Here is an 11134-nt window from a genome sequence, read left to right on the forward strand (position 1 = left end):
GCGTCACACGGGCACAGCAGCTCCACCCACCACCATGTCATCCCTGTCCTCGCGAGCACAGATTGTATATGCAACCAGGAACCAAAGTGTATTTTCCGGGCCAGCTCCTCTCTCGATGTATATATGGGAGGACAGGCACGCAAACTAAACTAACCACATAATGAAGAAAAAAAAGGAATTTTAGAGAGCTTCATTTCATTTACTGTAACCATATATAATGTCTTTCGTCTTACAAGCACCAGGACCATAAGTTAAAAAAAAAGAATTAAGCCCAAGTGTGTACTCCTGGACACGTACGTACGCGACGCGACACAGGAGCTTAGCGAGCACACGACGCACGTGTCCTGGCGCTCGACGCGAGGAGGAGCAGCAGACCGAGCGAGATACTCCCTGGTCTTTTTAATCTGCATATAAATTTTGTTTGAAGTCAAAGCATCTATATTTTGACCAAAATTATTGAAAAAAATATGAACATTTACAATACCAAATCAATATTGTTAAATTCATTACGAAATGTAGTTTCATGAAATATATATTTGGTATGGTAGATGTTGATACTTTTTAATATATATTTGATCAAACTTTGTAAAGTTTGACTTAATTCAAATCTAATACATAGAGTAAAAAGGATCGGAGGGAGTATCTGGGAGGGCCCCGGCGACGACGACGTACGGAGGCGGAGACCGTGCATGGACTACGACGGGGACGTGGGTGGCGCCGATCGTACGTACACATGCCGTGGCCGTGCATAATGTATTCATGCGCACATGTGGGCTACGCACCAACTTTCATACAATAATACTCCTTCGTAAAGAAATACAGTATAAAAAGCATTTAGATCACTATAAAGGGAGTAGTAGTTCTGTGTGTATATGTCGATTTGGCACGATGCGACGCGAGAGGAGGCCCATCGTACACCGAGTACGTACATGCATGCATGCGCTCGCTTGCGTGTAGGCCCACGCACGTTGAGTACGTGCAAAAGAAAATACTAATGATACTGATTCGTTACAACGTGTAAGTGTGATACTTTCATGCAATTAACTCGGATTAAGTTCGTGTCGGTGTTTGTTGAGGCGTGAGGGCCACGGAGGAGGAGACAGAGGCAGGCAGGGGAGAAGAGCGTCGTGAATGAGCTGCCATTTTGGGGTCGACAACCAGATGCGAGCATGACAGCGACTGTCCATTTTCAGCCCACTGCACGGCCCAGGCGAGCGCACGATGCAGATGCAGATGCTGATGGTGATGATGATCAGGGCACGAACCAACGATGGTGCGAGCACACGTACTGACGCACGTACACACATGATGATGGACGGAAATTGTTGGTGGCTCCCCTCCCCGCCCCGGCCCACCTGAATTTCCATTTCATAACGAGGGCCGAAACGCCCGGACGATGCAGCCCGGATGGACCTCTTTTCTCTGCATGCATGTTCCCAGCCTCCTCCTTCTTCTTCTCCACACATAGCCGTGGTGCCCAGCTGCGGCCGCATGCATGCCATTCTCGGCTCAGCAGCCAGATATCGGCATGACTGGGCTGCCATTCTCGGCTCAGCAAGCGCATGACGCCGATTGTCCATTCTCTGCAGCGACCATGTGAGGGTGAGGGTGAGGGAGAGGGAGGGCGGGAGACGGCCGCGCGCGTTCCTCCGGCTATATATGCAGCAGCTCGCAGCCCAGATCTCAGGCGGTCTTCATTCCTCCGACCTCGCGCCGGCGACTGCCCTCGATGGAATCGGTGAGCTCCGGCGACGGCTATCCCCAGCTACGGACGACCGTCGGCCAGCGCGGGCTCAGTCGGCACGGCGCCGACGACCCTCGGCTTGGAGCTCGCCCTCGCCCGCGACCCTCCACGGTGTGTTTTCTGCTCCCCTTCCTAAGCAAGAAGAAGGATGCCACACACCCGTTCGCCGTAGGCTGGCCGTTAGTTTACCTTTACCCTCCCCATTTCCGACCTCCTTTTTTGGGAAATCTGCAGGCCATCCACCCGAGCCCATCCATGGAGGGAGAGGCCGTTGACGCCGAGCTGCGGCTCTGCCCACCGCACAGCGGCGGCGCGTCGGCGGTGGCGGCGGAGAGCAAGTACGTCAAGGTGAGCGTGGAAGGAGCCCGGTACCAGCGGACGGTGGACCTGAGGGCGTACGGTGGGCACGGGGAGCTCAGGGCGGCGCTCTTGGGCCTGGCCGGCCAGATGCTGGACTTGGCCGTGGCCTACGAGGACAATGCCGGCGACATCTTGCTCGCCGGCGACCTCCCCTGGGACATGTTCGTCTCCGACTGCAGGAGTGTCAGGATTATGAGACGGTCGACGACGGTGACAAGCAGCTAGAGCTAGGGCAGCAACACAACATCTCCTTGTCCTCATTGCCGTTGCTGTTTTCCTTAGATGCGTTTATGCTGGCGAAATTTCTACATCTTGTTTGGTGCTGTTGCACGATACTTTGTGGTGAGAAATTTGGATGAAACTTGAATAAAAATTGCGCCATGTTAACTTGTTTGCTCGGTGATGAGCATTCTTCAGTCTCTTGGGTTATGATTTAATAAACAAACTTTTCTTGTAGAAAAACAAGAAGCTAATTGACAAATATATATTCTACCAAAGCCAGAAAAAGTGTAGGCAGTTTGGCAAACTGAACAAAATAGGCGACATATGAAAAAAGAAAGAAATAGACACCACAAACATTCATTGTACCAACAAGAAGAGCGAGAATCGTTCCACACTTCCAGGAGACAGCGCGACAAATCAAAAGTTAAATGTGTCAAAACTCTTCAACAAAAAATGGTGTACAATTGTACATGTATCGGATCCACACACGCACACACACTCGTCAATCTTGTCACTGCATCGACCAGACATCATACAAGCCCAACAACAAACTACCATACCAAAAAGCAAGCTGATACACAAGCAGAGCGAGAGAGGCTACAGCATTTACAGGCAGGCCTTCTGACTTCGAGGTCGAGACCAAACGAACACCTTCCGAAGCCAGCCGGTGAAACAATCATGACGCGAGGGACACCGCCCCGTGTTATGGCTCAAAGATGATGCTCTGGCGGCTTCTCTTTCCAAATGGCAAGGATGCCAAATCAATAAGGGTTAGTGTTGTACAAAGGGCATGGATCAGTAGCAACAAAATGTTACTACCACAGGGCGTGACCTGGGGGCTTCACGGTAGCGCACGAAAACAAGCAGCGCTCCATCGTGAGACCAGAGGGAAAGAAAGCATCTCCCATTCAACTGTGTGTTTGTATTGAGAATGTGTGGTCAGTCTACGACATAATTTCCTGGAAGACAAGACTGAGCTCCTGCGCTGTGTTTGAAGCTGCCCCTTTTCTTCTGTAAACAGAAAAGTAACAAAGTATGAGCATCATAAAGGGCAAACTCTTGTACTGAGTTCAGTTCAGAATAGCGCTGGTCCAAGACTCCAATACCAACGGTTGGTGGTACAGATAGAAGACGATGTCCAGTAATGTATCATATTAAGATTTTCAATAAAAATATTAAGATTGCCCGGTACCTCATAAGGGAAGGAAGCTTATTTTTAACTTTCTCCAGTTCTATGAAGCATAAGTTGCACCTCTCCCGCCTACGATGACAAGACAAGTAAAATAACATAAGGCAATCTCTAGTGATGGCATATCAGGAAAACATTTGACTGAAACAATACCTTTGCTCTGCTTCAAGATCTACACCAACAGAAGATGGACCAACCGACACTGTTGAATGTATTACAGGCCCAAAAGTCCTGACAAGCTTCACTACCAGTTCCAGTGATACGGCTACATGCCTGCAAAGATTTATTGCAATGTAAAAATAAATAAACAAATGGATGAACGGTGACATGGCAATTCCTGGTAACACAATATATATGAATCAATCACAACTTCGGTACGAGTAATGGCCGTTTGTAAATCAACCCAGAACATAATCATACCGATACACAAAACAAGAAGAGCTACCTGTCAGTTTTACTCTCCAAAAGGTCAGCAAGGACAGGCAGGATAGTGGTACATAAATCTAGTGTGATGGCTTCGCTTTTCTCCATCAGAACACTTGCCATATCAGCACATACCTGGAGTTAGCAGAAATCTTATAATTATGAATCAACAATGCAACGGTTATTCCATGCAGAACAGGAAAAAAAGGATGCAGAGTGCTGACAGCATGATCGGACATCTTCTCCAGCGCTGAGAAAACACCCCTGATGTCATTTCTTTGCCACATTTGGTGCAGAATCTGTGAGTAAGATACATTCGATACATGTTTGGATCAGTTAAAACATTTGAGGCAGCAAGATACAGTCTGTTAGCAGTCATGTTTGGAAGACTATCCGTTCACAGGTCTGCTGAATAAGATCGTGGTACACTGATAACATAGTTAACTCAACCAGCCATATTTCATTCTGAAGAAACGAACTCTATTCAAATCTGGAATACCATGACATAGGACACTGCATACATTTATATATTTTTCACATTCTATTGATAGCATGCAGCATATATCTTAGTCAGTTTAAATGTAACACTGTTAGTTTGAGAACATTCGAGATTAGGATGTCCTGTTTCCCCTGAAGAATAACAATATTACACTCCAAAAGAAAAAGTGAAGCACCATACAGACCTGCAATTTTGTCAGCCGTGACCGTGTTGAACTCAAAAATAGATCATGCTCTTCGATTAGAACAGATAAAACATCTTCCTCGCTAGTTACGATATTAGTTTCAGCTGCTTGACTGCTTCCTCTCTGCAGATGGCAAAAAAGAAGTTACAGAAATTAGTTTGTTTACGGTTTTCCTTCTTTTAATAAATCCAAATTCCAATTTATCAAACATGATATAACAACAGTATCAACTATGGAACAACTAAATAGAAAAGATTTGTGCATTGAATCTAACAGTCAGAGCAAAAAATAAACAGAATGTTCTAAAAGTGTATGGGTTGTCTCACATACAGATGAATATATTCGGCCTCTAGGAGCCCCCAACGCTGAATTGCTTGTTGTTGGTTCTTCGTGACTTGGGGACTGATCCCTGCCTTCCCAATTAGAAACAATTGATCTTGTTCTTCCTGGAAATACTATACGATTCAGGCCTGAAGAACAAATTATTGCAAGCACCAAAGTATAGCAAATTATATACCTGCTCTTGAAACTTCAATGTAGCAGTTATCTCTTGGCTTACGCATTCTAGGAACATCTGCACAATAGCACCAAATGTTCAAGCAGTTACAACTTAGTTGTACATGAAAATTACAGGTAATCTTTAAATTGTGCACATGATTTATCAAATGAAACTTATGAATCCAAAACACAAAGGAAAACTAATAACTTGACAACAGAATAGAAATTTTCCAAAGCATTTAGAGCACAAGTTTTCACAGCCAAACGTAGACAAGATTAAACTAACAGTGTTCCACGGATAGGTTCTTCAAATTCACTGGCAACTATTGCATATGGAAAACATCTACCTACAGAAATAATTGAAGAACCTCGAATGAATAAATTTAGTTGTTCCTAACACTTGAATCAGTACAGGACAAAAGGGAATGGAAATTTCATCAAACTCACACAAGAATCATTGTTTCGAGCACATGATGCAAGAAGGCAGGAACTACTTTTTAGGTAAATCAGGCACCACTAATGTCTGTGAAACAATTCAAATCAAACTACAGCAGTCCATAAAACAGATAAGCATGTTCAGGGCAAGGATCATACAATTATCATTCCGGTGGCTTGTATTTGATTCTGCTGAACCTGAAAATCCCGACCTGTAAACTGAACCATGTTTTACATCTTCACGAGTTTCTTCTGGAATCACTGTTTGAACAGCACCATTCCTCCGAGGAAGAAATATTTGACAAGTAAGGTCGTCACTTTCAGTATCTTTGCTTCCCACATCAACTTTGTCCATATCAACTTTCACATTGGTTGATTTCCTTGGTTCAGCATACCTTGATTGGATCCTAAATGGTGATACTCTTCCTGCAGAAGGTTCTCTCCTAGAATCAGAGGCCATTTCCATTCTTGAAGTTGCTCTAGGAACAACAACAGGTGCTTCATCAGTGCTTTCTTTTCTTGAATCAGTAGCAGACTCGAACCTTCTGCCTGCCTTCGGAAGAACAGGTACAGAATCAGAGGCCATTTCCATTCTTGAAGTAGCCCTGGGAACGACCGGTGCTGCATCAGCACTTTCTTTCCTAGAATCAGCAGCAGATTCCAACCTTCTGCCTACCCTAGAAACAGCATCAGGTGCTGAATCAGAGGCCATTTCCATTCTTGAACTTGTTCTGGGAACAACAGCAGGTGCCACATCAGCACTTTCTGTCCTAGGATCAGTAGCCGGCTCTGCCCTTCTGCTTGCCTTCGAAAGAACAGGGGCCACATCAGCAGCATAACTTCTTGAACCAGTACCAAGCTCTGCTCCTGAGCTAGTTCTTGGGATGATAACAGCAGCAGGCACCACGTCAGTTTTACTGAAATTATGAAGATTAGAAGTGCTGTTACTCTTCAGTGAACTTCTCTTTAATGTGGTGCCACCAGATGCATAAGTTGAATTTCCAGCTGTTCTAGTACTGGAGCCAGTTCCGACCCTTTGAGGAGTGCTTGGGACCAAGCCACTTGCTTCATTATCATAACAAGAACAGACAAAGTACAGATTAGACATATGCTGTGTTTCAAACACTAAATTACAAACATGTCTAAAAAGAGAAGATTAGTGGCATACGAGCTGTCGGCTTAATCTCTTTGGGTGCAGAATCTGAATTTTGAGAAACTGAGAGCCTTCCTGTAGAAGCTTTTAAGTTATTCTCTGAATTTTGTAGAGCTGATGATCGCCCTATGTTAGCCCTTGAACCACTGTCGTTTTGTAATGGCATAGTGCCACCTGATGAAGTCTTCAATTCAGAACGGCCATTAAGTAATGCTGAAGTAGTAGTTGCATGTGGCTCAAGACGCTGCCAATTGATTGTTTGGTTATCAGTCAACTAAAAACAAGAGACGACAGAGAATAAGATATTGGTATTAGAAACATAGCTGGGAAGCCAATAACATACCGTTAGATCAACAACCCATATTCCAACACAACTCTGATTAGAAGAACAACCAAGAAGTTTTCCCTCATGGACATTCAGATCCGATAGTCTAGACCATCCCACATCTACAGTATCATGGCATCTTATTGGTTCCCAAGAGAAAACCTGCTTAATTTAAGAGAAGTTACCTCTGAAAGACATGGAAACGAAAAGTCTGCAGTAACAGTCACATGAGGAAACAGCAATGCTACCTTTAAGCTCTCGTGCAGCCCACATAACAGAGATCTTCCGTCGGGATTGAATGTCATGGATCGTACACCTGTCATCTGATATTCAAGTAGAAACATTAGCAAGTAACTACATGAATATGATAAGGGGTCTTACCTCAGCACACCTAATTCATTTAAGCTAACAAATTTCAGTACAGATCAATGGAGGAGATTACAACTAATCCATTTAGTTTTGAAGGGTGATATGGTTTATTTTTAGCCCTGCCATGACCAATGCCAAGTAAGTTGAATTGATATGGTTGATATTTTCAGACAACAACAACAACAACAAAGCCTTTAGTCCCCAAGCAAGTTGGGGTAGGCTAGAGGTGATATTAGTTCCTTCCCATTCTTGTACTGTTTCAATGACTAAGAAGGGAGAAACCAATTAATGTTATTATTGAGTAAATAGTGTCCCAACTACCAGCCAAGGTGCTATTTGTTTTACTCTGGCTGTTGTTGTAATGAAATTGGAGGCAAGGTGCTATTTGTTTTACTCTGGCTGTTGTTGTAATGAAATTGGAGGCAAGGTCTCTGCTGGAGCCACCAATTGGGGAGACGATGTTTACATCTTGTTGCTTACCGGTAGAGAAAATAAGCAAAAAACAAAGAAAGCACATGTTAAACTGATATGTGGTCATATGAATAGTGTTATTTCAAATCTCTTTGTTTTCTGTAGAACATCTTCTGGCAGTCTATATCAGCCCCAGTTTTCCATATATTGCACTTGTCACTATGAGAGCACATAAGGTACTGGTTGTATATTTAGGCTAGTATCGGAATCCTTATTGTACCATTAACAATTACAACACTGGATTAAAGTTAACAAAGTTTTCTATCTAAAATTGCCAACCCTGACTAATTTTTAAAGCATATGTACTAGAACATCCCACAAGGTAATTACTTTGTGTAAAGCTAATGACATAAAGACATGATGCTGACCACAACATATGGCAATGTGATTTAGGGCATTGAGCATCACAGAAGTTCAACGATGTCATGAGCATTATCGTGGCATCACTGGCATGTTATTTCCTATTTAGTTCTATTTTCCTTCAAACACAGGAAAGAGGCTTTCAGGTGTTTCCCCCCTGTTTGTACTTTCAGATAGTACTTTTGGGACTAAATAAAAGAGACACCAACATTCATTCTCCTACATTGTAGTTCTGGAACCAGTGAGCTCAAGCTTAAAGAAAATTCTGGGTTGCAATGTTTGACAAAGTTAAACTGGGTAGGGTCGATAATCTTCAAGGAAAGTCAAATAAAAAGATATACCTCAGGTCCAGTAGATCCAATCAACTCGAAGGTCTCCAAATCCCAGAACTTGACAGTTTTATCAGCTGAACCTGAGTGAGCCAACCAGTGTCATGTAATAAACTCATAGTTGCAAATCAGACATAGGACAGGCAAAGATAACTTCATACACTGACAGAAATAGCTGATAGGGAAATTAAGGTTGAGATACATGACAGATGCAACAAATTAAAATATGTCAGAACAAGACAATTTGACATTTGCAATCCCGGATAGTAAACAAAGGGAAGTTAATTAAACTGATAGGTGGGCCTAGTCAAAATATTGCATGTGGGCCAGTATGTATAATATGTAACTTATTACTATAATGGTTCATTTTCGGGCCAAGTCTTTAAATAGCATGTACGTTCTCAATGAGCATTAAGTGTTTTCCCTAACAAGGAGGAAAGACAGAAGTTTGATATTTAAATAAAGTATCAAAAAGTGCTACTAGTCTACTACAACAAAAAGGGCAAAGAAAAGTTAACATATAGATGACAGGTCGGCATTATAAACTGTGAATCCAACCTGTTGCCAGAAGGAACTCATGGGGATGGAAATCAATGCACTGAATTTGACCCTCATGGGATTTGAACTCATGCAGTAACTTTCCAGCTGTCAAATCCCAGATCTGCCAAGGCAAAACTGATTATGAGTTCAATACAGTAGGAGATGTAATGATCATGCTGAGTTTAAGTGCAAGAAAGATAGGCTGTGTGCTGAGAATTTAAATTTAACTCATACTAAATTATAAGCACGAGTATACGGTGTGTTATCCAAAGGATTATGAAAGAAATGAAACCACATGACCAAAACTAGCAGCTGAAATACACAAAAGCATTGCTAACAAATCTTACCTTCACTGCACTATCTTCACCGCCAGACACAACCCAACGGCCATCAGGTGTGAATCTAATAGCATTCACCCCTCTGGTGTGGCCTTTGTATGTGTGGATACAGCCCTTCCTTCTTATATCCCATATCTTCAGATTAGTGTCCAAAGACCCAGAGGCAAAGAATTCCCCAAAAGGATGGAAATCAACTGACATACAGTTTGATCTATGTCCAGTAAGCGTGCGGACAACTGCACACATAACCACCAAGTTATGCAAATAATAAAAGATAATGACACAGCATGGATGTTCATAAACACAAATAGATTAAGTCATGTATCCATAGTTACGTACTCTTCGCCTCCTCTAGATCCCATAATTTTACTGTGCCACTGGCTGCTCCTGCAGCCACAAATACTTCTGTGGAATCAAATGCAACTGACTCCACAGCACTTGTATGCCCCGGTAAACTCTGTACAACCAAAAGATAAGAAAGAAGGTGAGGCAAGTTAATCGGGGGAAAAACAAAAAAAGGTGAATCAAATTAACTGTTTCATCAACTAAAGACATTATATATGAAACTTCTGATAACTACAGTGACCTTTCTCAGGCACATATTCATTTAGTAGGTCGATAGTAAGTTAACATAAAAACAATATCAACATTAACTGAAAACCAACATGAAGAGAAGCATGCTGAAGTCATCAACAGCTATGCTGGTGAAATTTTCATCTAGCAATCATCTCAAGGGTCAGTCAAGAGTTTCATTTGGTTGAGTTCGGGGTACTATTCGCCTACTCAATTACGCAATCACCTTCAGCAGACTAGGTGATACTTATTAGAGTCAGCAAAAGAATAGTCTTACCGATATCGAATTGGGCTTCCCGATAGCCCAGAGATTAACCTTATGATCCTCTCCTCCAGTGACAAGGACTCGCGATGTCTTCCTCCCAATCTTGAGGCAGTTGACATTGGAGGAGTGCGCCACAAACTCCTCTACAGCAAATGAGAGTCAAGGCAACCCAATGTCGCAACTTTAGCAACGAAATTAACTTGAGGCATTTCATGAACACGTGTTCATAGCAATCCGCGCTTCACACTTAACCCAATATAACGCTCCAAAGACTGGCCAGCAAGCAGCAAACAGCCCAACATGAAGTAATCAATCGCTACTCGATAAATCACACCAAAATAAATCTCACACACGCCACGAAGTCGTGCGGCACTCTACCAATGTCAACCACGAGAAGAAACGCTGAAAGCCTCTCGCGGAGCCGGCTCGTCCAATCAGCAGAAGGAGCGCGACGGCAGAGAACGCATCGGTCAAACGGACTCGCGCAATGCAGCTACCTCTTCCCCGAACAAACAATTTGAAAAAGAGCCCCGCGGAAGAAAAAAAAAATCTGGACGGAATCGAGGATACGGAGCTTGTACGCGCGCTTGGTGTTGGTCGTCATGCCGCCGGGCGCCGCGCCGCGCCTCGCCCTCGCCTCACCGCCGCGCCGCCGGCCCCAATCTCATGCCCCGCCCAGATCGCGCCGCCGCCCCGGATCTCGCGTCCCCGCCTATCCCGTGGCGCCTGCTCCGCCCTCCGCCCTGCACTCGCCCGCCCCGCCTCGCCCCGCCGCGGGGGAACAAATAAACCCCGGCGCCGCCACCCGCCGCCGCCGCCGCGCTGCTGGGCCCACCGCCGCGAGAGGCGCCGCCGCC

The 11134-nt window shown here is 44.1% G+C and overlaps 2 protein-coding genes across 2 annotated transcripts; one reads left to right on the forward strand and one right to left on the reverse strand.

Moving 5' to 3' along the window:
• The first annotated feature begins 1688 nt into the window (after positions 1 to 1688).
• Positions 1689 to 2495, forward strand: LOC123191044 (auxin-responsive protein IAA12). Its single transcript, XM_044603800.1, has 2 exons — positions 1689 to 1855; positions 1979 to 2495. The coding sequence occupies exons 1-2, from the start codon at positions 1730 to 1732 to the stop codon at positions 2327 to 2329; spliced, it is 477 nt and encodes a 158-aa protein (XP_044459735.1). The 5' UTR covers positions 1689 to 1729; the 3' UTR covers positions 2330 to 2495.
• Positions 2496 to 2721: 226 nt separating this feature from the next.
• LOC123191043 (katanin p80 WD40 repeat-containing subunit B1 homolog KTN80.4) lies at positions 2722 to 11080 on the reverse strand. The gene is made up of 18 exons (XM_044603799.1): positions 10848 to 11080; positions 10290 to 10420; positions 9779 to 9896; positions 9449 to 9675; positions 9120 to 9222; positions 8574 to 8644; positions 7281 to 7355; positions 7051 to 7194; positions 6723 to 6951; positions 5714 to 6619; positions 5139 to 5195; positions 4952 to 5067; positions 4622 to 4744; positions 4163 to 4237; positions 3961 to 4073; positions 3669 to 3788; positions 3519 to 3587; positions 2722 to 3337 (listed from the first exon to the last, which is right to left on the reverse strand). Exons 1-18 carry the CDS (start codon positions 10879 to 10881, stop codon positions 3271 to 3273), a joined length of 2778 nt encoding a protein of 925 aa, XP_044459734.1. The 5' UTR covers positions 10882 to 11080; the 3' UTR covers positions 2722 to 3270.
• Between the last annotated feature and the right edge of the window lie 54 nt (positions 11081 to 11134).

This window comes from Triticum aestivum, chromosome 2A (genome assembly GCF_018294505.1).
Source record: "Triticum aestivum cultivar Chinese Spring chromosome 2A, IWGSC CS RefSeq v2.1, whole genome shotgun sequence".
NCBI lineage: Eukaryota > Viridiplantae > Streptophyta > Magnoliopsida > Poales > Poaceae > Triticum > Triticum aestivum.

Bases quoted from the DNA above. Each gene is read 5' to 3' on its own strand.
- LOC123191044 (XM_044603800.1), top strand. From the start codon at position 1,730: ATGGAATCGGTGAGCTCCGGCGACGGCTATCCCCAGCTACGGACGACC. The intron at 1,856-1,978 runs GTGTGTTTTCTG...GGAAATCTGCAG, and splicing joins CTCGCCCGCGACCCTCCACG to GCCATCCACCCGAGCCCATC.
- LOC123191043 (XM_044603799.1), bottom strand. From the start codon at position 10,881: ATGACGACCAACACCAAGCGCGCGTACAAGCTCC. The intron at 9,676-9,778 runs GTACGTAACTAT...TTATGTGTGCAG, and splicing joins GGATCTAGAGGAGGCGAAGA to TTGTCCGCACGCTTACTGGA. The intron at 6,620-6,722 runs GTATGCCACTAA...ATGATAATGAAG, and splicing joins AGAGATTAAGCCGACAGCTC to CAAGTGGCTTGGTCCCAAGC.